Source organism: Vespula pensylvanica, chromosome 3, assembly GCF_014466175.1.
Source record: "Vespula pensylvanica isolate Volc-1 chromosome 3, ASM1446617v1, whole genome shotgun sequence".
NCBI lineage: Eukaryota > Metazoa > Arthropoda > Insecta > Hymenoptera > Vespidae > Vespula > Vespula pensylvanica.
In genome coordinates, this window is record NC_057687.1 from 4,825,777 (window position 1) to 4,853,527 (window position 27,751).

The 27,751-nt window shown below is 39.9% G+C and overlaps 1 protein-coding gene and 2 long non-coding RNA genes across 8 annotated transcripts in view; 2 read left to right on the forward strand and 1 right to left on the reverse strand.

Annotated features, from left to right (window-relative positions):
- The window catches only part of LOC122627623 (nucleolysin TIAR), a 386,513-nt gene that overhangs the window by 270,778 nt on the left and 87,984 nt on the right, over window positions 1–27,751 (reverse strand). For 2 of the 5 annotated variants that reach the window (XM_043808893.1, XM_043808891.1), the window contains one exon: window positions 8,858–8,925. The exons of 2 other annotated variants lie outside the window; for them this stretch is intronic. In XM_043808893.1, coding sequence (XP_043664828.1) covers window positions 8,858–8,925 — 68 coding nt within the window. Of the gene's footprint in view, window positions 1–8,857; window positions 8,926–12,213; window positions 12,236–27,751 lie in introns of those variants that run through there. One more of the 5 variants, XM_043808898.1, reaches the window with a different exon arrangement.
- LOC122627625 lies at window positions 5,100–20,436 on the forward strand. Of its 2 annotated transcripts, none has more exons than XR_006326887.1 (3): window positions 5,100–5,217; window positions 19,176–19,597; window positions 19,681–20,436. It is a non-coding gene; the product is annotated as an uncharacterized LOC122627625 (long non-coding RNA). The 2 variants fall into 2 exon arrangements; XR_006326888.1 differs by lacking the exon at window positions 5,100–5,217 and having other exon boundaries at window positions 19,051–19,336; window positions 19,391–19,597; window positions 19,681–20,435.
- On the forward strand, window positions 6,829–14,276 carry LOC122627626. The gene is made up of 4 exons (XR_006326889.1): window positions 6,829–7,095; window positions 10,255–10,344; window positions 11,144–11,241; window positions 12,101–14,276. It is a non-coding gene; the product is annotated as an uncharacterized LOC122627626 (long non-coding RNA).

A 27,751-nucleotide genomic window follows, 5' to 3' on the forward strand; every position in this document is an offset into this window, starting at 1 on the left:
GCGAGGGCAGAGGGTAGAGCGAGCGAGTCTGTTGGGAAATAAGGAGGCAAAGTTACGTTTCCTCGCATTCACCCTCTTCCCTCTTTCTCTCCTCTCTCTCTCTCTCTCTCTCTACTCTCTTCGGGTAGCATCGCCACAGCCTCATCGCATCGTACCTTGCCCTCGGCAAATAGCTATGTAACCCTACCGTATTCGCTCTCTCGTTCTCTCTAGCTTTATCTATTTACTTCTATCTCAACATTATAGTTGTATATTTTAACGCGATGAGGACTTACCCTCGAACCATGTTAATAGTTAACGTCATTTATCCATTCTTTCTTGTCAATTGGATCTACACCATTTTTCTTTCGATCGAATAAATCGAATAATAGGAGGATAATAGAGACGAATATTTTAGACGGGATATCGTCCACGTTAGTTGAGATTAGTTAACAACCCTTATCGGTTTATATTTAAAAGAAAATTGTTTGAATTCGATCCTCGAAACAATGCGGAAAATCTCTCTTTGTATGAACTGTATTTATTGTTTCGAAAGAAGATCTCCTGTTTCAATAAGTTGTCCAGTTTTTCTCCGCTACTTCACTTTGCAATAACCTTCGCGCACGTTTCGCGAAACGACGCTCTTTCTTTGATGATAGTAAGCGCTCCCATCTAAGATTTATTTAACTCATATCTACCATTTCGCGCAAACGCTTCCACCTATCGTCTTCGTCGCATGGCCATTAAAGCGTCCACGTACGTGCTCCCTTTTTCTCCGGCGACAATTTCCGAAAATTTTGCCATCTGCGTGGGGTCGATTCGGATATGACATGAGAGGAAGAAGAAAAAATGATATTGCCTGCCGGTACATAGAGCGTGTTCCCCGTAGTTTTCTGGGGAAACGAAAATATAACGCGAGAAATTTGGTCCTCGGTGACGTTACTTTTTCTTAAAATGATTAACGATGATATTACGAAATACATTCGGAAATGACAAAAGTCAACGAGTCCGTTCTTTTAAATAATCATATTAGACGTTTTAATGAATAACTTGTAGAAGAATAGACAGACAAGTAAATTTTAACGTAAATCTCATTAATCTTTCTAGAGAGAAATACGTAAAACCCTTTCCTTTTTTCGCCTCGTTTCCTCATCTCAGGATGAGACTACATTAACGTAAAAGTAAATTAAATTAAATATCACAGATTACTAAGCTGAACATTAAATCACCCTTTGTATCTTTCGGAGAAAAAACATTTCAAGGAAGAGTCCGAATTGATCTTGATATAAATGATACCGTAATACGAAGAAATGTAAATTACATCGATTAAAGAATACGTAAATATGAACATAATTAAGAGAAAAGAAAATAAGATGTATTATATAAAACAGTCATGATACTGTTCCATGTACAAATATCAAATTAAGAAAAACAAAAACATTGTAAAATACGAATTTTATATATAATAACATCGCAAGTTGAAACGCTCTATTGAAAAAAAGATCCAAATCTGTCCATGAAGAATTGGATGGACCGTTCGCGCGCACGTGGACGATACCATGCGGAAGGAGAATATCAAAGGCATTCAATTCCGCAAAATTTTGTTTGCAGAGAGAATAAAGGGAAATGCGGAGCTCCTCCGACGGTATTTGTAACTAGCATTGCTTGCGGATCCGTCTACGAAGCGTCTCGTTTCTCGTTTCGAAATTGCATCTTCGAGGCATGTACAGAGTGAGTGAGAGAGAGAGAGAGAGAGAGAGAGAGAGAGAGAGAGAGAGAGAGAGAGAAATAGAGAAGGCGAAGGAGAGAAGGAGAGAGAGAAAGCGTGCCGCGACGACGATCGACGATCTTGTCGCCTCGGCAAAGTGAATATTTGCATATTAATGTGATTACGGAAGACATTCGCGAAAGGGACAGCTTGTGCACAGGCAGATGGAAAGAGGGAAAGAGACAAACGGAGGGTAGGAACGAAAGCGAAATACCATGAGTAACAAGAAGAGAGACAAAGCGACTTTGAAGATATCAGAGACGAGAGAAAGAGAGGCCTGCTGAGATAGGGTCGAGGGAAATGAATCACATCATTATGAATAATAATACGCCCTGTCTATCGTACTTTCTCTCTTTCTCCCTCTCTTTATCTCTCCCTTTCTCTTTCTCTCCTTCTGGTTGTCTGGTTATTAATAGTAATGACTTAGCAAGGGTTTTTGCTTGGATGGTGGTAGGGTGGTTGTGTCGTGTAAAACACGCACTACTCTTTCGCTAACTCCTTCTCCTCCATCTCATCGTCCAAACGTCCTACTTCTTCCCGTCCCTTATCCATCAACTACGCCTAATACAAACGTAAATAGTCCTTCATTTCTCTCTCTCTCTCTCTCTCTCTCTCTCTCTCTCTCTCTCTCTCTCTCTCTCTCTGTGTTTCTTCCTCTTTCCCCTTTCGTTCTAACCCATTCTAGTATATATGGAATCCTCTCGTGTAACGCCGCAGGAAAAGCGTGTAAAATATTTCGCGAGAGCCTGGTTCCTACAGCTGCTCGAGCTCGCCAACAAGCATCTCTCTCTCTCTCTCTCTCTCTCTCTCTCTGTCTCTCTTTGATTGCTATGCAGCTGTATGTCGAGTGCATTGCGAGACCGATGGAGCAATGTAAACACCCTCGCGGCTCGTTGTCACGAGTCGTGGAGTGCAGTTTCCATGTTCTCCAGTTTCGTTTTCAAAAAAGAGAGTTAAAAAAGGAAACGCTATAATGATTAACGAATACTAATTCTTTTGACGTATAGTATAGAAAATTAATGTCTCATGACGATGATTAAAAAGTTTCTTTCTAATTTCCTAAATGTTTAGCTTGGATTAGATGTTATTAAATTTTAATTATTAGTCGAGTATAATCTTTATGAAGATTCGAGCTTACGTGACGATACGATATGAGACTTGGACGAAGCAGTTACGGGCGCAATGGTTTTCCGGTGTTCGATTATCAAAGGGCTGTAAGCGGATCCACGCGGACCATGATGAACCCGGATCTGGTTACTCTGATATTAAATCCCCCTTTAAAACTACACACTCCGTCCAGCTCATATCTACCGAGTCGAGTCTTCATTCATTTAAGCAAGAATAACCATAGTAGAACAAAGGGGGACTGGCCTCGAATAACTTTATTATTTTTCCGAAAGAGAATAAGCGTAAAATCTCGACGTTGACTTTTCTCGTGAAATATTTCAAGTCCGAGTGAGGTCATAAATTCGCAACGATATCTATGATCGTACTTTTCCTACTCTTTCGTTTCTCCTTTCGTTGATTGCACCAGACAAAGACAGAGAGAGAGAGAGAGAGAGAGAGAGAGAGAGAGAGAGAGAGAGAGAAAGTGAATGAGAAGAATAGAACAAAATCGTTAGGTTTAGTAACACGTACGGTATCCTGATAAAATTTAGATGACGTAAGGAAAGTGGTACAGTCGTTGAAAGATAAATAAGGAAATAATATTGATAGAAGAACTAAGTATACTCTAAGGGCTTAGCATAATTACATCGACACGCTTAATAATGAAAAATGGGAATACCGAAGAGAAATAAATTAGAAATGACATAGCTCGTGACTACCGTCTTCTTTAGCATTAACGATGAGCTATGCACGCGAACGAATACAAACCAGGAAAAAGAAAGAGAAAGTTGTAACGTTATACATGTAATCGTAAGAAATATACACATACACATATGCCAATAGAATCGTTCATTTCTACGGTCCTGTGCCATGTCGCCCTTAGATTCAAGAAAGAAAGAGGGAGAAAAAGAGAAAAGGAAACGAATGCATTTATTCCACCCCTAAAAATAATGATAGCGTGAGTCGACACCGCGGTGAAATTCCAAAACCGAATGCAAAGTACTCGAGAGCTTGGAGTCGTAGAAAAAGTTGAAAAGTGGTCTGGTTGAAAGAGGTGAACGGGATGTGGAAGGTAAGAGAGTGCCGAAGTCAGACGCAAGCCAGAGTCGAAAGAAAAGGACAGGCACGCTCGCTGCATTACTTTGTACAAATAACGCTCGCCGCTGTAATTTGCGAAATTCCCGTTATTTTACATTTTAAACTAGAAAATAAAACGGCCTAGCTGGCGGCCGCTTATCCGTCCAGCGCGATCTCGATCGTATCGCCCCCAGTCACGCTTACCCTGCTACAAGCCGAGCACGACTGCTCTGAAAATTACTGTACTACCCTATGTGGCGTGAGTATTATTTTTTCCTGCTTCCTACCTTTCTACTTTCCCTTCCTACCGCCTACCACCACCTACTTTCCTTCGATCTTTCCTCCGTCCTTTCGTCTTTCATTTATATATCTTCTTTATTCGTACGTGCGCTTGAAATTTGAAAGAGATTTAACTCGAGTGTTCGCTCTGGCGGAGCCCGCGTAAAAGTTCGAAAATTTTATCGGTAAGAGATGACACTCCACTTTACCAACATAGGGGTGGTTAGCATTTCACTTTTTTGAGGAAAAACCGAACGCTGTCGCCATCCTACGGACGATGGCTGAACTACGGATGCTTTTCCAACGTCGGAGGGGATGTAGGGGTAGTTCGACGTTTGTACAGTAAGGGGTGTCTTGGGTCGAAGTGGGGGAACGCTGTACAAGTCCATGTTACCCTCTTCGGAATTTTCTTCTTACTCGTTACTTTTTAGACCCGTAAAAAATTACTGACTATTGTAATGATTTAATCCTTTTACATTAATATTTTCAAAGATAATCATCCTTTAACGATAAAAAAGCATAATGAATGTTTCAATAATTGTCCTTGTAGGAATTCAACGTATTAAAAGAAATCAAATTCTTTTTAAATACCGACGCAGTTCGTTAACGTTTTACAGTTTCTTTGTTAAATGTCATATGAAAGAAATGTTGGAAGTTAACAGACTTCTTTTTAATAGATGTAAAAAAAAATTCATGTTTCTAAAGAAGCATGAAATTTTGCCTCGTGAAGAATGGGTTGCCCGTGGTGTATCCCTACCACGAAGGGTAGGTAATAGTAGTGGGGGTGAATCGATACAGCCACGATACAACGGCCGATGTCTCGAAACTCGAAATAGGAATGCGCACGCACCCCCTCCTGTCACGGGTCTATCGAGCCTCGAAACAATGTAACAGGAGCGAATCGTTCGTCGTGAACAGGTGACTCTCCCGGCACGATACACACGGCGTACATACGTATTATAGTTTTTAAACGCTAAGAAACAAAATCTCCTTAGTCAATAAACAACGTAAGTACATTTTCATACTGATCATGGAAAACGAAGGAATTTCATGTGTCATTTCGAATTAGATACGAGTCGTGTTTGGAGGTCGGCCGTTGATGTGATTTTTTTCTCAGTAAAAGTTCCTCGCAAATTTTTTCTTGGTGCTTTACTAATCATTTCTCTTACCAGTCGTTACGATATAGTGATTTTAAGAGTGATTGCTCCTTCGTTTCGTGTATATATAGACGAATTATAAATTAATCATTGTCATTAACATCACCGAAGTTATATCAATTAATTGTCATTTTCTCTCTCTCTCTCTTTCTCTCTCTCTCTTTCTAAATATTATAGCACGTTTCTTTTTTCTTCTACTTACGTCAGTTTTATGAATAAGAAGTATTCCAATCGTATAACGAATGAATGTTACTCTATAATCAATAATTTTTAAATACGATTAAATCAAATACGATTCAAGAATAAACAGTAAAAATAAACAGTTAATATAGTACATTATATATAGGTTGAACGTAACGTCGATCTGTAACATCATCAGTCATTTCGAGTAAACGTAAATACGTGCTATCACGATAAAAAAGAGAGGGAGGCTCGCAAATAAAGGCATTGACGATAGCGAGGTTGTACACGATCTAATCGGCCTACCTAACTGAACCGTATCTCTTTTTATAGTCGATAGAACGATTTACGATTCTAATGTCATCTTAAACGGCCAACAACGAACGTTTGACTAATGATTCTTCTCTTTTTAGCAGTCTCTTTGTACATCTCATTCGGAAAACTACAAAATAATATATTAGAAGTTGAATTCGTTATCCGTTCGAACTGTAATGTATCAATTAACGTGCTCTCTGAAAAAATATAAAAGATGAGTACAATAAAAAAATCATCAAAGTAGTGAATCAAACGCATTTCTTTACAAGTCGTTATAAAACTAAAAATAATAAGACGAAGATCGATATAAAAGTTTAACAGGATCATCTTCGTGGTCGTTCGCGCGAGCACTATACTCCGAAAATGTTTCTGTATCGGTATAGAGGGAAAGGCAAAAGAGAGAGGGAGTAAAATGGGCAGAAGGTCTCGCGGGAGCAATAACCGTAAAACGCGCGAGTGTGTATGCGTGTATGTGTGTATATGGGCGATGTCTGTGCGTACGAGTTAGTATTTGTGATGGGTGGTTAAAGTGTCAGGGCGAAGGCAACGATACAAGTTCGAGATGCATAGTACTCGAGAGCGATCGAGATCTAAGGGGAAAGCTGATGGATCGAGTGTGAGCAACGAATAAAGCAGTTGTCCGATTGAGAGAGAGAGAGAGAGAGAGAGAGAGAGAGAGAGAGAGAGAGAGAGAGAGAGAGAGAGAGAGATTGAAATAGTAATAATATCGCGTTGATCGAAAAAAATAGATACGATAGAAGAAAAATAAAGATAATGATGTAATCAACTATGTATTTAATATTACAATAAAAATGTAACGTTTAAGAATTACGACCGATGAAAGAAATAAAAGAGAGAAAGAAGAAAGGACGATCGAAAATAAAGGCTCGATAGATCGTTAGCGAAGGAATCAAAGATCGATCGATTTTCTGCATGGTTTCGAAGCGTAACGCGAAAGTCCAGCCCTCGAGTTTCGCGATATTCGACGTATACCTAGAGGGACAACCACCCTTGCCACCCCCGTCGTTCACTCGAACGCGAATGTGCGAGCGGTCGGGCTTCTATAACGTACGGCGAGAGTATGCGGAGGGAGCGAGAGACAGATTAATGTGACCCCGTCACCGTTCGAACAAAGCTTCGCACAATGGCCGCACACACCGGGGACAGTGGACGGTTGCAACGACGCTCGCAACGACCTTCGCTTACGGATGGCTGGGATGGTAGCTTTGCTGGGTGAGCGCTGTGGATATATTACCCGCCACTCGTGGCTATCACCAATGAGATTCAATGCGTGATCATGTCCGTCCGACAGAATACCCGCGCTTTCTTTCTTCCGTCCGCTTCGATACAAGCAGAAATTCTATGGGATAGTCATTCTTCTCCTTCTTTCTTTCCTTTTTTTTTTGTACTCTTTTTCTCTTTCCTTTTCTTTCTTTATCTTTTCATCCTACCTTGCCTCGTGTCATCCCTTTAATCGCTTTAAAATTTGACTATAGGATGATAACAACGGACGAAGAACAAAAGGATAGTGCAAATATGTTCTTTCTTTTTTCTTTTCATCCCCTTTCAAAGATTAATTCTAATCCGCTCGAATTAGACTTTGTCCGCGATCATTTTATACTCTTTAATTTGTTTTTTTCTGTTTTTTTTTCTTTCTTTTTTTTTTTAACGAAAGATCACTAATTTCCGTCCGACTAATCCTTGGGATTTATTACTTGCGCGTTCTCCAAACCGTTCTCCTCGATTATGCCCTCGTACTTTCTCTCATATTTCCTCGATCACACTCACTCCTACTACGTGAAAGGGGGGCGACGATAGTTGTGACCACACCCCCCGGGCGTGGGTTTTCCTGCGCGCGCAGAAAACTCTTACTTCTTATCGGAGGGACTTCCTATCCTGGCTCACATTCTGCGAGACGATAGCGAGGAGGATAGATGATACGCAAACTGGATCTGAGAAAAGGATCGGACACGAATCTCCAACTTTCATCTTCTTTCTCTCTCTCTCTCTCTCTCTCTCTCTCTCTCTCTCTCTCTTTCTTTCTTTTTCTTTTCGGATCAATCTCGAGAAAGCGTATCGAGGGATGACGAGTTTTCATGCTATAAACATTGTCCTCCCTTTTCGACGGGAAAATCATAAAATAAACAATGGCAATCGAGTTGCGAAAGGGAGAATCGTGGTAGTACACGTAGTTTGAAGAAACTGATGCGTTTCACAGATTCAGAATATTGTAACGATAACGATAAAATATAATAGAAGATATCTCGTTTCTTATTAGATACACTTATATTAAAAAGAAGAAAATATTTTATCTCACAGAATAATCGCAGAAATTTAATCCTTCCTTTCTTTTTAATTTCGAAGAAGTAAGTACGATCAACTAGATTGTGGCACGATTGGTCGGCCAAGGATGTTAGTTTCAGGTCCTTTCCTCCTATTTTCGCGATGGTCTCCATTAAATCACTGGAAAATCTGTTCCAGTGCCGAGCGGCATGGTCGACACGCCAGTGGAGAATAAAGAGGGGCTTATTATAAGCGATGGTAATTCTTGAATAAATAACCGCGGACTTGCGCGAAGATCGAGAAGAGAAAGAGGGCTGTTTTAGAGAGAAAGAAAGAGGGATGGAGAGAGAGAGAGGAGAGAAAGAGAGAGAGAGGGAGGGAGAAGGAGAAAGGGTGAGTAAAGCTTGAGCTTGGAAAGAACGACGAAAGAGAAGGAAGGAAGGAAGGACGGAAGGAAGAAAGGGAAGAAAACGGAAGGGGGTTGAAAACGTAGGTGCTTGATTTATTTCGGTGCCGCAAAGATCTGGATCCGCGTACGTGCCCCGTGCTTCAAATTACCAACTTATAAACTCTCGTCTTCTCTCTTTCTTTCTTCTCGAAACCCTCCATATATCACTCCGTTGAACCATACGAAAAAGCAATGTGTGGCTAAGTCGACACCTCGTCGAATCGAGCGGAATACCGTCAAAATATTTTTTTATAAATTTACAACCTTCGCGTACCTTCGCGGCCGATAAGTCCTGGTGATCATCGCGAGCATTCCTTTATCGGTCATCTTACCTGAAACAACAGAGAGATTTTTGATAATAACGAAACGTTAAATTTCTCAATTAATTTGTTACTTTATCAAAATTGTTATTAAATGACAGTTAGAAAAGAAAAGTTTGATTTACACATTGATGCATATTTATTTTAATTGATGGAAATTCGATTGTACATCGAATCGTATTAAGGAGAAGAAGATGCGACAGGGACAAACGAGGGAAGAAGATGAACGGTAAGTCGAGGTCTTGAAAGTCTAAACTTTTTACAGCAGTGTTAGCGCATTTAATTTATCTGACGATAATGGGGACGAAGTAGCAGTGTTGCGTCGTGGAGAAACGGAGAAAGAGGAGATGGAAGAAACGAAAGAGAACCGAAAGAAGAGAAGAAGGAGGAAGGGTGGAGGCTTCGAACCACGAGAAGAACAGAGAGTCCTTATTAAAATTCATTAATTTCGCCCATCTATGAAAGTTTCATTTTCATGCAAATCCGAGGAATAATCCGGCTGAAAAAAACCAATTTGAATGACTTCGGAAGAGTCGTGACGGTCGCTAGGGAAACTTGCTTGTTGTGCAAGAGTGGACGTACGTACGCACAAATTTGTCTATGTATGTGTGTAAGAGAGAGAGAAAGGTAGAATAAACGGTATGTCAAACGTGGCAGGATAAAGCGACATCGTATTCTTACTAAACGGTATTATGCAAACGACGATCCCAACGCATGAAATTTTGGCTGGCACGAAAATAAAACTAATGTGAAGGAGAAGAAAAGCTATTTTCTGCGGAGCTTCGTAAAAACGAAAAGAGAGAGAAAGAGAAAGAGAAAAAGAGAGAGAGAGAGACAGTGAAAAAAAGAGTGAGGGGTTGCTCGTGAAGAGTAGAACGAGCGAACAAATCGTCGCGACAGGAATCTGGGCCGACGTGCAATGAGTGATCGCGCGTTTCCAGCGGTAACCTCGGGAGAAGCGAAATTTTCCGACCGACAGCCACGTCAAAGCGATTTGTCGTCGGCCTTCCAAAGAGAAATGCGAGTCACTCTCCCTTCTCCCTTTTCTCTTCCTGTTGGCGGACGACGACCATTTCCTTGAGTCTCAAGAAATCGACCTTTGCTCCTGTTCGCGCCTATCTCTGCCTCCGCACACGTGCATTCACGAAAGAAACATACGCAAAGTCGAAGAAGCACAGCCTTCCCTTGTCGTCTTTTTTCTTCTTCTTTTCTTTTCTTTTCTTTTCTTTTCTTTTCTCCTCTCTTCTTTCCTTTCCTTTTCCTTTCCTTTACTTTTCCCTTCTCTTTCTCTTTCTCTCACCATTTTCCCAGACCCTTCTTATCTGTTTGCTATTTATTTAGGAGGATCGGACGAATGGCACTCGGCTGATACCAAGCGGACAAACCCAAGCTGGATGCTAGAATCACCTCTTAAGAATACACATGCCCCAGGTGACGGCTTATCGCGTTCATGCAACATTACCCTTTCCAACCGTTATTTACTGCACTTTCCATATTCTTTCGTTACGCTCACTCTCTAAACGCGCTTTTCTTCTAACTCTCTCTCTCTCTTTCTCTCTACTTTCCTCCCCCCCCCTCTCTCTCTCTTTCTCTCTAAAGTAGTTTGAGAAATCAAAATTATTATTTGGCGTGTATTCAATTTTGTTGTATTTTTTGGTTTTACCTTGCATTTGTAAAATATTTACGTAAGTTTTCTTTTTGTAAAGATTTTACAAACAAAAGACTTAGAGTTAGAATCACGTAATAAATTTTCGTCGTTGTGTAGAACTTCACCCTAAGGAACCTAAAGGGTGTTGACGATTTCGTTGGACTCAGCTCGCGTGACGGGAAGTCCTAAATGGCGTTGTCGTAAGTCGCGACGCGTTAACGATAGCGATTAATCGTTCCGACGCATTCTCCGCCGCTAAACGAAAGGATTAAATCGATACGATTAACCGCGCTCTCGAGCGTTATTTTGATTCCGACGCTTTCCCACCCACGCAGATCGTGCTTTTCACGATTATCGAATTTGCCCGTCGACTCATGCGCGTTCACGAAAGTGCATTTATTTTCAAAGAAATCGATGAATCCGCTTTATTTTCGCTCGGCCGATTTAAATATCGAATTGAGTTCGCTCTTATGCACCCAACCGTACCGTCAACCTTTCCCGAACATTGTTTTTCCTGATTTTTTTTTTACGAGCGGAAACGGTGTACTATTTTTTCAAACTAAAATGAAATTTTTGCGTTAGAAGGACGAACGAACGAAATGGTAGAATTAGTATTCTCTTAAGAAAATAAAAATGACCAATGGACGATAATGAATGGACATTTGGATTAGAATTGACAGGTAAAGAACGAAAGAAAAATTTTATAGTCATCTTTATATATATCATCTTTATATGAATAGTCATCTTTATGAATTGCAAAGTACGAATAACATTTCGATGATTCGATTAAAATCTTTTTATTTACTTTATTGTGAAATGTAATTTGTTTAGTGTATTTAATGCTGGAATCGATTCGAACGATGCGATACGGTCGAGCGATCGTTGTCGAATTTAATGCTTCAACGATTATGTTAATGCGGATAACGAAGATAACACGACCTCATGATCTACTCTCTCTCTCTCTCTCTCTCTCTCTCTCTCTCTCTTTATATTTTCCATGTTCTCGGTTTTCCCTTTCGTACACAGTTATGCAGTTCCAGTATATTTTGCGAACACTTTCTATTCCTTTTATTTTTTTCCTGCCCTTCGATGAATCGCCCTTTTGCCTCGGCAACGTCGTTATAGTGCGCATACGCGAATCCGCATAAAAATATGCGGACTTCCGAGGCTGCACCAGTTCGCTGCATAATCATGCAGTCGATGAGCGCAAGGGAGTTAACCATGCGAGAAAGGATAGGGCAGGGAGAAAGAAATTTACGGGGATCCGCATCGAGTACGATACCATTTTCTGTCTCGTCGTATATCATTCGGTGTTCTCTTGGCTATGTCTAGCCTTCCTTTTTTTGACGTAGCTTCTGTTCAAAATGATGATGATGATTATTATCATCATCATCATCATCATCATCATCATCATCATCATCATCATTATCATTATTGTTATTATTATTATTTATTTTTTTATCATCACAAGTTAAATAATTTTAATTGTAATTAAGACTTTTTATATCTAGGGTAGTAATAGCTGTCGTATTTTGATAGGTTTGTATATCATGAAATAAATCGATGAATATCGGAACGATTTTGAGCTATCCGACAAATCGACAGAGAAAGATACTCGATAAGGGGATACACGGAGTTTCCATTCGTCTTACCTTAGCGAATCGGAGGTCTGCCGGCTGTCAGGATAAAGGATGTTTAGGACAGTTGGCTGAGTTCGACGATCGATGAACCTCTTCTTCCTGTCAAAACACCACATACAACGGTTACCGTTCCTTTTAAGAGATATGGACAACTCTCGAGGGAAGAAATTGTAGGACGATGAATCAAGAGTGAAAAGGTGTCGAACGATGGCTGTCGGCCATTATTGTCGTTCCTTTTTCGACTATAATACGTCTATATTTTCGTTATTGCAATGGTCGAAGAAAAGACATTTAGTAATTGTTTTCGCGTTATCCGTTTGTTTGAAGTTCTGAAAGGACAACGAAAAGAGAAAAGGAAGAAAGATAGAACGTCCCTCTGGCTCGATTTTACGCAAGAAGAACGAACGAAGCGTAGCTCTGCTTTCTCGAGGATAAAAGAAGCCGATATGGTCGATATACGAGCGTAACTCTTATCGCGAAGAAGCCGGCGCGTGGAAGAAGAAACATCCCTCGTAAATATAAAAGGTATAAAAGCTACCCTTTTGATGGAGTGCCTTCTTAAGGGTCAAACTGGTATCGGCCAGTACGTTCACCGCAAGATGACCAAGAGGATCGAGTAGAAAGGTCAACGGATATGCGGAGAGTAGGCCTTCGAATCGTGCTTAACCACCATTATTTTACGATCTTCGTATTCTGTTTAAAATCTATCCCATAAAGTACAAAGCACACTGTCATTCGATTTAGCGCGTATCTCCGAGACGTGGAATTAATTTTATACACGATATAAGTAATCGATACGGTGTATTGCACAAAGCACATAATTTTATCCAGGATAATTTATATATAAGACCGTAGGGTTTTATTATAAAATTTTCTTTAGAAAAGTTCGACGTATATAAATTGTAACGATCGAGAAGAGTTTTTATTTAAGGGTGACACAAGTTCGCTGAACCGCGTATCTATAATAAAATACTTCGTAATTCGATATGTTTTTTCGAATTGTTAACAAACGACATCGAACATGAATAAGAAATACCGATTGGAAATTCGAGGATGGTAGAGCCGATATCGTTTTCATTTTCACCCCCTGGCAATATAGAAAGCTATTTGTCTCCGTAGACGATTCGAACGGATACGATGCGATGATAGAAAGCATCATCGAAATTCAGAAGAAAGCGTCGCAAGATATTCCCATTTCCTACGCGCCATTCTGGTCATATGGTATCGCGTGTCACCCTGTTTGCTTAAGGATATCAACGAGAAACGCAGCAGTAGCTCTTGCTCGCCAGCTAGGGGTGAATAACTTATGTTTACCCGCATGAATTCTCATATTCAGGGTGATTTAAAGTTGCAACTTTTCACGGCACTAAGCGATAACAAGCTTGAATAGACCTGTCATTTAAACGGCGGTCTCTTAAAAAATCACTTTTCAAGATTTCACTTTCTCTTTCTTTCACATACACCGATATATCCAAATATTTGAAAAAAGGAAAATATATCAGAATTTTAAGTGCGAACTCGTGCTCGTTCGTTTAGATTCTAAACATATTTAAATATCCGAGGGAAATGGACGTCTTTTAAATCACTCCTGATATAATTATACATGGCAAGGAACGATGGTGACTATTTATGGGAAATGTATGTTGGGAAAGGATATTAAATAAAAATAATTTCAATAAACCGCATAGTCGGAGTATTCACGAACGAGCAAACGGTAGAGAGTGCGTATAAGCCGGAGGATATAAAAGGTTAGCATAGCTAATGTATACGGTGGAGCGAGCAGTCAACTCGAGTCTCGTCATATCCGTTGCACTTTTACATAGTCGATCTTCAAGACCGTAGATGATGTATTTTGTTAATGCACCGTATGCGTCATAGAAACGATATGCGAATGTATATCAAGGGAGACATACCACTGAGACGTTATATTTTTGGAAAGTAACCATCCAGCCACATCTAGTGCGTCGGCCATAAAGCCGTTTTATTTCTTCGGGGGCGGTTTTAAAATTCCACTACTGAAATGGCACGTGTGTGAGGGTAGGAAAAGGAGTAGGAGGAGGAAGAGAAAAAGAGAGAGAGAGAGAGACAGAGAAAAAGAGACAGACAGAGTAAAAAGAATCGGAAGAGAGAGAGAGAGAGATAGGCGTGTCCGTGTTGGAAAGAGCGAAACAGAGAGAGAGAGAGAAAAAAAGGGGGAGTCAGATAGAGAGACGTAAACTCAGTGAGTGAGTCGAGGAACAGCAAAAGAGGGCATGCGGAGAGTAAAACGAAAGACGTATGTATGCGTTTGTCTGTGTACACCCGCGTACGTACCTTCCACATCCCTTTTTAGTCCTGAATTCGGTGGGGCTTCGCTCATACATATGGGACCAATTTACAAAAATTATTCAGAAACCAAGACATTCCGGGTGTGCCTACGCGCCGTTTTTCGTGGCACCGTTGGAACGCATACATCGTCTATAGGATTTGGGAGATTTCGAGAGAAACCGAGAGAATGTAGCAAAAAAACATGAAGAGGAATGAAAAAAAAGAAACTAGAGAGAAAAAGAAGGAATGGTACGGTTGTGTCGATCGACTCTTTAACATTTGCACGCATAAAAACGTGTTTGCGATTTTTATTATTATATCGCGATTATCTCGACGATCGATATAAAGGTATCGTAAAAGATTTTTGGAAAAGCGCGAAGATGTATTTCGTGGACACCGTGTAGGTTTTATAAAAATCTTTTCATAGTTATGCACGTTCCACAGTCGCAAAGCAGATAAAGAGATGAGAAGCAGAAAGAAGAAAGCACGAGGAGCGTGAGAGAAAGCGAAAGAAAGAGAGTAGAAGAAGAGAGAAAGAGGGTGAGAAAGGGGCTTATGAGAATGCCTTGCTACACTAAATAAATAAAGCAAAACGTACAGTAGGGCGTGTACCTGAGACTAAAAAAGTAAACCAAAGAATTGTCGGGCTTCCAGGTGGCCGAAGAGAGAAGACAATGGGTGGGTGGAGGAAGGAGAGAAAAGTATCCGAGAAGAAGAACGCGAGAGAAAGAGAAAGAAGAAACAAAAGCCCGCGGGTGACCCGCCCGACTTTGCGAAATAAAAACTCACTTTACGGGGAACTTTTATTGCGAGCTCAACGTTTCTTTTGTATCCCTTTGCCTGTACGCTACAGCGCTTTCAATCGGTTCAACGAATACATAGTTTACCAATGGTCGCGTTGAGAATACCGCCTTTTTCTCTTCCCTAACAACCTCTATCTTTTGCTTTCTACCATTTTCTCGTTTCATTTTCTTATCTCGCAGTTCCTCTTAATTCCTCTCCTTCTTCTTTTGATTCAAACGAGACCTCTTCTAAGAAAATAGAAAAAAGAAGCGAAAGAGAGAAAGAGGAAAAGAGAAAGATGGATAAAGGAGAGAAAGAGATAGCTATGTAGAAAACCCTCACCATTTTTTCCCTTCCGTCTTGGTCTTTGAAGTTTTCTCTTATTTTCATTTAGGTATTACGGGAGAGTCATTTAAACAACAAAAACGATCTTCCGGCTGGCCGATTCTTGTCGCCCATTGTTGTACTTATCACGGTCGGAAGTGAATTATGTTGCGAATAAGGCGAAAAAGTTTAAATGGGATTTAACTAATGAGGATACGAATTTAACTAATGACCACTACCAAGATGTTACCTCGAGATAGTTTTCTTTATTTTCTTTTTTTTTCTTGTTTTTTTTTGTTTTTTGTTTTTTTTTTTTTTAAAGCATTTACACACAGAAACGTTTATTCGATTTGACGAAATTATAATTCAATATCGTTTGAAAATGCGGATACGTGGAAAACGATATGAAGTTCGCAGTTGAAAAAGTTTTCTTTTTGATTTTCAGGATAATACTCGCTAGTTGTTATAACCTCCTTTATTTTTATACGTTCTCGAAAATACAACAGCACTCGACGAGGAAAGTTGAAAAGTTATGGAACATTTGAAACGATGTGCGCTCTTCGAAAATGCGATGATTAATTTTTCATGGTTAATTTACCGATTAATTTGCCAGGAGGAAAAGTGGTTCTTGCATCAAGTTGAGGAGGGGGTCTGTCAAGAGCACTGATTGAAATATAGGGTAGAAAGGCCTCAGGCTGCGAAATCGAGGGTGGAATACCAGCCTGATTTAAAGCGACTGACGGCGTTTCTACGACGAAACATTTCCTTAGAGTTTATAAAAAAAGCTTTCTGTCGATTATTTTGACGCTTCTAGCGACAAATAAGAGGGCGAAAGTTACTCGAAAAAAGGAGAGATTCGATCGAACAATCGAAAAAAAAAAAAATTAAACGATTGACATTGGCAAGTAGTTGATTTCTCGTAGCTAGTCGAGCAAACTAGTTTTTCGCCGAAAATTCAGGGGAATGAACTCTCGTACCTGGTCAAAGGGATGTTTTAACTAGAACAGCGAACGAGTTAGCGAGATTCGCTTTGAATAATAGATAAATGCAAGCTTGAACGATGGATAGGTCGGATACGAGTGCACGCCGAATTTCAGTGTGATATCCTTGGCGTTTTTCCGGGTGTAATAAACGAGTGACGTTTGCGGCGAAATTCGCAATTAAACCGTACATACAAACTGCGCATACCATACGTAACCGATGTACCCTAGGCGCGGAATGCAGGTAAAGCCCGTTTGTTTTGGAAATTGCGTTAATTCGCCAAGCGCAGACCGGCTGATTTTGTGAGTGACGTGGCAATCACTGCGCAATCACCGAGAACGAACGAATCGTAGAAACGAACTGTCGCTTTTCCTATATACGAAATGCGGGCGAACGTGTGTGCGATCCTGAAAGCCGCGAACGAACAATCATGAACCACGAATAAAAATTCATACGCGTTAAAAAATAGTTTTTTAATGCTACGCTCGTTCCTAGAGTTCGAATGTTTTCGATAGATAAACTTTTCGCTCGATGGAAAATTAAAATTTCGTTTCTTCTGCTACGACGTGACATACAAATTGAATACATACATATATATTGGTATATTTTCTTTTCTATTATCTTCGAACGGAGGCTATCCCGTTACTTAGCGAAAATCGTTTAATTACAAGAGGTAAAGGAAGCGAACGCGAGTGTCTACGGCATATCGGAGGTGCGGTAAACGAGAAAATGTAAAGTGTCATCCTGGTAATTAATCATCTATTAATTGGTAAGAAAAGACGCACGTCATCTAGCGAAATTGCTCGATCTTGAAGGGGCGACTCTCCCACCGAGTCAAACGCCTTTACTCATTATTTATAATTAATTAATATCCGCTCGTTTATGGATTAATCATTATGTCCATGGCATCATCCTTCTACCCAAGAACAATACGTGTACGGGTTTGTAATGTTTCTCCTCAAGTTTTATGTAATTAATTTTCGCAACAATGCATAGATCGTTCTTTCGCAAATACGTAACGAACTGTGCTGTACGCGAAAGTTCATTTTAGGCGACTGTGAAATACTTTCTATGAAAGTTAACGTACTAACAAAGTTAAAACGTTAACGTGTTTATCGTGAAAGCTTGTACAGACTACCGTGATTAAAATAGAATGAAATAAAGGAGAAAGAAAAAAAAGTAGCAGAAGCAACGGACGATTTGTCATATATTCTCTCTATAACGTAGGAATGCAATTAACTCGAACGTCGATCGGCGGAGCACGCGAGGATTTCGAAAACGCCGCGCGAATTTATTATTTAACTTTTCCCCTTACATCGGGAAAACGGATGCGTAGCTTATTTTATCTCAGTCCCTCTCTCTCTCTCTCTCTCTCTCGTTCTTTTTTTCTCCAAAGAGTGATTTACATTCGTCGGTAGGTAGTTCTCTGAGCACTGCATCGTAAATTGAGTTATTCTTTCCGTGTAACTCGTGGAAACGCTCGCACTTATCAGCACCGTATAGTACCATCCAATAATAACGATGCGAGTGGCATTTTGACGAAGAATATTTTGTTACTCTTGTCTCGTACCGTTCAACGTGAATTAATTTTCCTTAGAAATATAACGAGAGTTGTACTCTCTCGGTTGGTGATACATTTTCATCGGGTTACAGTCCGAAATTTACTCGTTTTTACATTTTCTTTTTCTTACACTGTGTAGTTAAATTCTGCCGTTCTAATCTTAATGCTCAAAATTTTACGTAAATCGTAAGCGTGCAAGGGAATAAAGAAAAGAAAGCCTTCACGGGACAAAAGTTAGAGAAGAAAGTTTCTCGGGAGATTTTGTAGGGAGCGGAAAAAAGATATTCGGGAAGTCAATAAGGAGTCGGATATTATATCGCATGGAAGTGCAAATATTTTTCCGCAACGCACGACCGTGAATGCAGAATCAATAGAGATAGGGTGGAGGATAGGAGAGGAGGGTCGGGTGGGGTCCATTGTGCTCTTCTCTCTCATAGGTTACACGCGTCTCCCGTCGAACGGTGGCATGCATGGACCGTACAAAATATATGCGGCATGCCTACATAAAATATCTATAAAGTATAACCCGAGCCTGCCTCAAGTTCTCATATACATCTATACGCACATACACACACGTGTGTGTGTGTATATATATATATGTCTGTATGTATGTATATACAACAAGCTGGACCGCTACAATACAGAGCGCAGCTGTATAAATCACGTTGAAAATTTATTCGCTTCAATAGAGATCTACGTGAAAACCTAACAGATAAAGCGACGGGAATCTATGTGTATAGGATACCCCTACGCGTATAATGCAGTAGCAGGAAGCAAGATTGCGCGAGTTTAATGTAAAATCTCGATTTGAGACGACACTTTGTCGATGAATCCCATATTTTATCAACGATCGGTTTAACTTAGAACCCGTCGTAAATTTGTCCAACTGCATCGACGGTAATACGTGGAAACGGAATTCTCCGACAGGATTTACGTCGTATAATTTATTGATTATTTCCGAGACGGTACGTATGTATATATAGAAGTATTTCGATCTTTTTTCCTTCTTTTTTGGCAGGACAGCAGCAGCGACAGCAGGCCGGCCGATGACATTCGTGTAGTCTAACGACGAATCAGAACGCGACGTGCGTGAATTTTTCCGGGTGAGTCGGAATGTTCGTGCGGACACGTGTAGCTTATTTTTCAATTTATACGGGACGTCGGCGACCCCAGCAGAAGGTATGGTTTTTGCGAAATCAATCACACGTTATTTGCTACCACACGTCTCTCCAGTTTGTAGGGGATGTCCAACGGAAAAGGAAAGAGAAAAGAGATAGGGAAAGGGAGGGTGAGAAACGAAACGAGAAGGACAAGAGAGGGAGTGGGAGGATATAGGAATCGAACAGGGAAGATCTGCTCGTATCAGCGTCGAACACTCAGCAGATAGTCGCTGGAAAAAGCTGAAAATTTATCGAAAGAATTCTTTTCAATCCTCACATGGTAAGATTTAACCAGAAGAACACTTTATAAATATAACAATTTATTTCTTTCTCTATTCTCGCTTATTATTTTTCTCGTTGCAGGTTAGGAATGCGTAATCTAAGGATCCACTTATAACAGGAAATAAATCTGTACGGTTTAAAATTTATCACACTCTTATTATCACGCCGTTGTTAACATTCTATAATTCTTTAAATCATCGGACGCATAAATGGTTAACAGACATAAATAGTTCAGAAAATTTCCGATATCCTTGCTTATAAAATTGTATCTCAATAAATTCTTTGAATCTTCCGTTAGTCAAATCTTGCTTCGTAATACAACAGACTTCTTATTAAATTTTGAACCAATCAGAATCGTAGGAGTAATATTCTTAAGAAGCAATAGGAAGCATATTCTCGACTTTCTCTTTCTTAAGTGGCATATTAAGTACGAGCAAAGGGGAGAAAATTAGAAAGAATCGGTTGGAAAGACCTGGAAAGTCGGTTTTTGTCACTCTGTAAACCCTGGCAATAATTAGTTAATAAGTCTGTGTTAGATCTTACGTTTATATTCTACGAAACTGGTATTTAATCAATAAGTCTGTATTCTATAAAACCGGTAATTAGTTAATAAATCTATGTTTTGAATTTTACAAAGACGATAATAAATTTATAAGACTGTATTCGGAAATCAGTAAATCTGCAGTTTGTATTCTCTCGTAATTCCTTCTGAAATCCAAAAATTAATCATCTTAAACTACGCTACAGAACGTAACGAAAATATAACTGAATATTTTCAATAATTCGACGATATACGAATTTAACATGAACTCACCTTAACTATTTTAACTGTACATTGTTCTCTGAGGAAATGATAAAAGGATTAAAATAAAAAAATGTTTTTTATTCGTTTCAGTACCGAAAGGTTAATCAGGCTTAATCCCTTTTAATTCCCGGCAAACGAGATCCGACATTCAGCCGTATTTCATCCGACGTATAAAAAAATGTTTAGCAGAAAGCAAGTTTGTGCGATACTTTTTGGTAAAATAAGAGAAACTCTAATCCGGAAAAAACCGAGCGCGAGAGGAAGAGTGGGTGAAGGAAGGAAAAAAGATAATGGTTGCAGCTGACCGTAGAAAATAGAGAAGTAGAAAGGTAGAAAGAGAAAGAGAAAAAAGCAGAGGGGGAAAAATTATTCGGACACGGATACCTCGTTGTGTTATTCCACCAGCTTCTGGAATATATTTACGGAATAAAAAACTAATTCCAATGTGAAGCAAAAGCATTCTTTAGCGCGTTTTACAAAAATATCAAAAGATGTGTTTTAAGATTACATCAAACTTTCTTTATGTCTCGATTTACTACAAAATCATTTACCTGTCTGGCGTCGGTAAGTAAAAAAAAAAAAAAAAAGGAAAAAGAAAGAAAAGAGGAAAAGATCAACGAAGTCGTGGTAAAAAGAGACGAAGAGTGAAGACGGCGAGAGTAGCAGATAAAAAAAGAAAGGGGGAGAGAGAGAGAGAGAGAGAGAAAGAAAGAGAGAAAGGGAACGAAAAAGACAGACAGACTGATAGTTAGAAAGAGAAAAGTAAGGACAAGGGTGTACACGAAGAGACGTGGAGCTTTCGAAAAATTACACCACTAAATTTTCTTGGCAACTACCATCATTTACCTAAACTCTGCAGCACCAAAGCTATTGCAAAGCGGAGATAGAGGCCGACTCGCGGAATCACAAAGACAATTGTTTTCCCGGTAGAGTAGTGATAGTAAGCAGTAGATAAAGCTACTACCGAAGCAATACGAAGCCAACTCGAGATGTACGGTAATTGTTCGCAATTATTGGCCCGCCTGGGGCCAACTTTGGGATCATCTCAACATGCCCAGCAAATTGTTACTACTACTATCCTTCTCCTTGTCGTATTCCTATTCTCCTTCTCTCTTACTTTCTTCCATCGTAACTTTGCAATTTCATCTCGAGGATATCTTCTTTCCTTTAAATTCAGTTCGATTAATTATGTTTGGTTTCCTAAGAGATAATTTTGGAAGAATACGTAAAATGGGTTTGAAGAAAGATCCAACGGAAAAGGGAGATCGATTCGCAGATATTTCCAAGGAAAATGTCTTCCTGTTGGAAACACGGCGATACATTTTCAGCCATTGTGTGAGGATTAACGTTCGGTAGAGGTAACTACGAGGCAGATCAGGATTCTCCGGCGAAATTTACGGTAACTCCATGTTAAACGATAAAACCAACAGCGGGTCGCTGCGGGACAAGAGGAAGAGGAAGAGAAAGAGAAAGAGAGAGAGAGAGAGAGAGAGAGAGAGAGAGAGAGAGAGAGAGAAAGAGAGAGAGAGAGAGAGAGAAAGAGAGAGAAATTGTAGTAGGAGAAGGGATACGCAAACGGAAGAGGGCTGAAGACGGGTCTGGTCTCTAGTGTGTGCATACTGCGAGTAGGTTGGTACGATGTTACACTATACGCGAGAATGGTACGTATAGTAACGAGGTCCTCCATATTCATGGTGTACGACATACTCGCGCAAATTTAATCCACCACCTCTACCCCTCTCTATCTTTCTCCCTTTCTCTATTCCCTGGATCACACTAGCTTCCTGTTCCTCTTTCTACCTTTCTCATATACACCTGACCTCCTTCTCTCTCTTCTCTCTCGTCTCGTTTTACCCTTCATTCACCTTCTACGTACCTCTCGCGTTGCCTTCTTGTCTCTCTTTCTCTCTCTCTCTTTTTCTTTTACGATCCACCCTATCCTCAACATCTGAAAGTTTTCTCTACAACCACCGCAGACGCTTCTGATTATGCATGATCAACATTTACTTGGTATTTTAAAATCGATTGCTCCCTATCCGACTACGATACCGTTCGAATATACGAAACAAGTATTTAAATCTAATTCAAACCTCTTAACTCGTTGTATCTTTTTCTACGTTAAGGTTTTATTGAAATATCGTACAAGTTTAATATATTTTCTATTGAAATCTATTTAGATTTCTGATGGCGTAAAGGGTTAACAGAAAAGCGAAGATTCTAATAGAGGTTGATATAATATTGATATAATAAGAGAAATAGAAAAGAATTCCAGATGACGTTAGTGAAAGTGAGAATATTACCATTTCGGAAACTTCACCAATTTCTCTCGGATGTAGCAACGTATATATCAGCTAGTCGGTCTGCAGTACAATGGCGTAGACTTGCAAATAATATCCTTTTTAATATCTCAGTGTTTCTGCCAGATAGAATATAAATCAATCTCAAAGATAGCAATGGTTTTACACAGTAGTCCAGAAAGAATTTGATCTATGAATCATAGAAGATTCATACGTATTCTCAAGACGAAATTCCAATAGGAATTCCATACGATCAAAAGCCGGCACCACTGTGCAATCATAACACGGTATGGGTGGACGAGGGCAGCGTGGATTTGTCCGCGACTTATCTCGAATCAATCCAGTTATAGCATTCTCTCTCACCCTAGCGAGCGTAACCGAAGGGGGAGACTAACCCTTAGTCGCGCCGGTCTGTCGGCTGTGTCAATAGCTGATAGCATTAGCGGCACCTATTTCGATCCACTATCATATATTAGACCTCCGGCCATACGGCGTAGCTCGGCCCATAGTTCGATTTGCTTTTTCATAGAATCTTTTCTTTGCTGGAAATGGAATGTAGAGGGAATGCAGAATTTCGAATTTAAACGAGCAGCTGTTAAGAAAACCATGTGCTTTCGAGCCAATACAAAAATTGAAAATTTCTTTGTCACACACACTCTCTCTATCTATCTTTCCATCTCTCTATCTCTTTATCTTTTTCTCTCTCTTTCTCACTTCCTCTCTTCATCTCCCTTTATCTTTCTTTCTTTTTCTATTCGAAAGAGAAAATGAAGGGAGGGTTGTTCGATTCGATCGTGCCTTCCGTTATTTCATCAAGATCGACCCTGTCACTCTTTCACACCGACAACAATATTTTCCTGTTGGCCGAGAACAGAGAATTCCTCCGGCTGAAACTTGTTCAAAAAAAAAAAAAAAAAAAATCCAATTTGATGCACCGATTTCACAGCTTAGCCGGCCTAGTCGCGGACTGTTTTTCATTACCGACGTTTGTGTTTGTTTGTATCTCTACGTATTTCGTCGTCCTATCGATACGTAGGTAACACCATCGTTAATGAAATCTGCTAAAGATCTGCTAAAGAAAATTCGATAGCTTGAAAATCGATGCATTACCTTTCTCGATAATACCTCGAAAGTCTTTTAATTAGTCCAACAACCCGGGGATGCTAAATTTCGTGTGTTTTTTTCATTGATAATATGTCTCTACTAAGGAAGTAATTTTTTTTTATATAATCCTCAAGATGAAATTGTTTTAAAAAGGATTTAATCGTGAAAAATATACGTATGGCAGTCTTTGAGCGTCAGTCAAAAGAGTGCAGCTTGTCCATTACCTGGTTCCCAGCGGACACCACCATCAAAGGGAGATGAAAGGAAATGGGTAGAACGAAAGGGAAAGAGAATAGAGGCCCGCAGCTTAGGGCGGAGCACCGTTGCATTAAATCGTTAATTAGTTTGCCAATTGAATGTACGATAAACCTCAACCAATATGCGGGTACGTATAAATGGCGTAATGCGGTTTTCAAGCTACGTTTCGGAGAGTACTGGATGGATAGTTTGAAATTGTTTTCAAGGAATGAACGAGCTCTTGCATGCTCATAGTCGATCACGATGGAAACGTTCCGTTAAGCGCATTTGTCTATCGTCCTATCGAACGTCACTCCGTTCAATCGAGGAAACAATGGATCACCGCTATGATAATTTACGTCACGACGATAAACAACAATTATAATTTGATATTCAGGCATTTCCAATCGTTATTTACCCTTCTCGTTCGTACGCCGTTTCGATCTAGTTTGATTCAGTTACAGGCTCGTGACTAATTTGATAAATATGTTAATGTTGACTATTCTATCGCTCTAAACTACGGCATTGCTAATCGATCGTCGAACTCATTAGCATCTCGAATGGGAATATTCTCTCCTTTTTTTTCTCCTAAATCGACCATTTCACTTCCTACTACTATCTATCATCTACTCGTTTTCCCTATTATCATCCATTCCTCTTGATAGACTCATTTTTCACGTATTTCTTTTATCCGATAAAAAACTCGTGCTAGTTTTTATTTTCTTTCTTTCTTTCTTTCGTTTCTTTTTCTTCTAGTACCTACACTTCTTGAGAGTAGAAGAAGAAAAGGAAAAGTAGGAAGAGATGCAGATCGAAGAGATGCTTCGTGTTGTTTAAAAAGTTAATCGTTCAAGGAAAGCGAAGACGAAGAGACGGGAAAGAAAACCAAAGGAGAGAAATACTGCAACTTCTTTCGCAAGAACTCGGATAAACTCTTTACTCGGTTGTCGAAGGGAAGACATTTTACGTTAGAAACTTCGGCCTCGATTTCTCCGTTTTCTTTCGTTCCTTTTTTCCCTTCCTCTTTAATTTCAAAGTAATATAAAGTAAAAGAAAAAAAATAATAATTAAATAAATAAACAAATAAATAAATATGCGAATCGTTTTAACTTAAAGTCATAAGAAAATTGATATCCTATAATATTCTAAGCAAATATTATATCGAGAAGAACACGAAAGTGATATCGCGTTACGATATTTAACGATACTCTGAAAGCTGCCGTTTACCGGTTCCGGCTCGCTAGCTGCCCATGATAATAGAATTCAGCTCCATAATCCAGTGTTTTACGAGTGACGATGGAGGAAAAACCGGTGAAAGAGAAGAGTGGAGTGACGTAGAAAGAGAGAAAGAGGAGGTGGCGGTAAAAAAAAAAAGAAAAAAAAGAGGAGAAAAAGGAGGAGGGAGAAAAAGCGAAAAAGACAAAAGACAGAAGGTTGAGCGAGATGGTTACTGAGACTATGGAAGGGATTCGAAGGATGGGTTGGTAGAAGGCTAGAATAAAGTAGAGAGAAGAAGAGCTTGTTTTCTCCGGAGATAAAAATGTTAATTTAAAAATAAGGCGCTAGTTGGGATTAATAGGGTAATAAAAAGACTCGTTCCCCCAAAGCATTTTTCTTCTTCTTTCTCTTTCTCTCTTCTTCTGTACGTCGTTTCCGTCTTCGCCTGTCTCCGGCTGCGAAATGGGATAATTTAGAATTATTGCAAATTAGGGAGCCAGAATCCCACGTTGTTTGCGAATAATAAAGTCCGTCCCGTGGGATGTCGGAAATCGGAAAGCCGAGAACCGGAGAAGAGAGGAGATTGCGATAGGTGAAGGGACGACATCTGTCACTATGGGACGTGCCGCGTTCGATGGATTTTAAGAAGTATGTCCGCGTCACCTTTGTTCCAAATAATTTATTAACGATGCGTCGACGATTCAATCCTGATTTTATTTGCTTTCCTCTCGAGTGAAATGGAAAAAATTTGTACCAACGTATTTGAAAGCATCAGCCATTCGTGATTGTTCAAGAAGGGAAACAAAAAAGAAAAAAGAAAATAAAAAGAAATGAAAAGGATCGTCACTGAAACGCAATTACTCGCACTGAAAGGAAAGGATTATTGGCCGAATAAGTATTTCTCGTCGAAAGTAGAAATTATTAGAGGAGAAATGAAAAGGAAACTATAGCGAAATCTCGTTGTTCTTGAATCGGCGAATTATTTGCCGAGGAACGGCGAATGTGTACCATTTTGTATACTTTCTACCTTCGTAAACGGTTCGTAATAACTTTCGAAAGCGACGAAACTAATGGCAAATTAACAAGGTTTATATCGAAATCTAAAATACGATTCGAGCCGGCGAGAATTGCGAGTCCCGTATATTTTCGAAACGACTTTAAGCTTCGACTTATATCTCTTTTAACGTAAAAGGCCACACCCGCCGACAAATTCTTTAACGACGTAGTTAGGAAAAGAACGGGATCTGAAACGCGAGTAGCCCGAGTCACGGCATTTTAACTTGCCAATCGCGAGCCAGGTGGTCGCTTGCGAGTCCTCATGTGCATTTTTATATCCCCCGTATCTCTGTCCCAGTCCAACGATGCTAGAAGTTGTAACGATCTTATTCCCGAAGGAATACGAACGTGGGGACGCGAGTCCAAGGAAGAGAGATTTCTTGTATGGGGAACTGTACCGATGTTCCAACGATATAGAGAATATACAGAGCTATCTTACTGTAGAAAAAGAGGAAAACGTGTTGGAGAAAGAAATAAGAAAGGAAAACGGAAAAGAAGACGTTACGAATGTGCAGAAGCGACGACGAACTTGGAATGCAGTTTTAGCTAGTACCTTCAAGTGGGTTTCCCTTGCCTATAGGAGAAGGAGGAGGAGGAGGAGGAGGAGATGAAGGAAGAACAGAAGGAGGAGAAAGAGGTGAAGGAGGGAAGGATAGCTAGTCAAGTCGAGACACGGATAGCTAGCTAGTCTCGACTCGGTCGGCGAGGTTAACTTTTAGTGCCCCTTGTCTCATGCAATAGAGAAAAGTAGCGCGTAAGATCTCTCCCTTCTTTCTCTCTCTTTCTCTTTTTACGTTTTCTCTGGACCACTTTTCCACGAGCTCTACAAAATACGATGACGACGACGACGACGACGACGACGACGACGAATACAACGACGACGACGACGACGACGACGACGACGACGACGATGACGACGACGACGACGACGACGACGACACGAGGAGGACGAGGATGTATGTATAGAGAATAGAAACGATGGGAATACGAGGCGACTCCATCGGCGTAAAGGTAGGGATAACATTTTCTTCCTACGGGAGAGAAGAGCCTCGAGCTGTTTGCTATTCAAGCCACGATCGGTGCTATCTGTTTATTCCGAAACAAGAGCATCTCCGCGAATGCTCGCTGGCCTGGTCTTTCTATCTTCCCTTTTTGCCTTCATTTTTCAGTCTTTACCTATCTATCTGCATCTGTATTTCTTTTCTTTGTTTTTTCGTATTTTCTCTTATTTGTCTCTTTATATGTATATATACATAATATATAATATATATGTATACAATATACACAATATATATATATAATATATATATATATATATTTACTCTTTTGCTTTGACACGCTATATCCACGTTCGTTTTAACGTTGTCATCATTTTCTCCTTTACAAAATTGATCACCTTGATGAAAGTGAAGAAACGAGCGATAAAGAGTCGAGG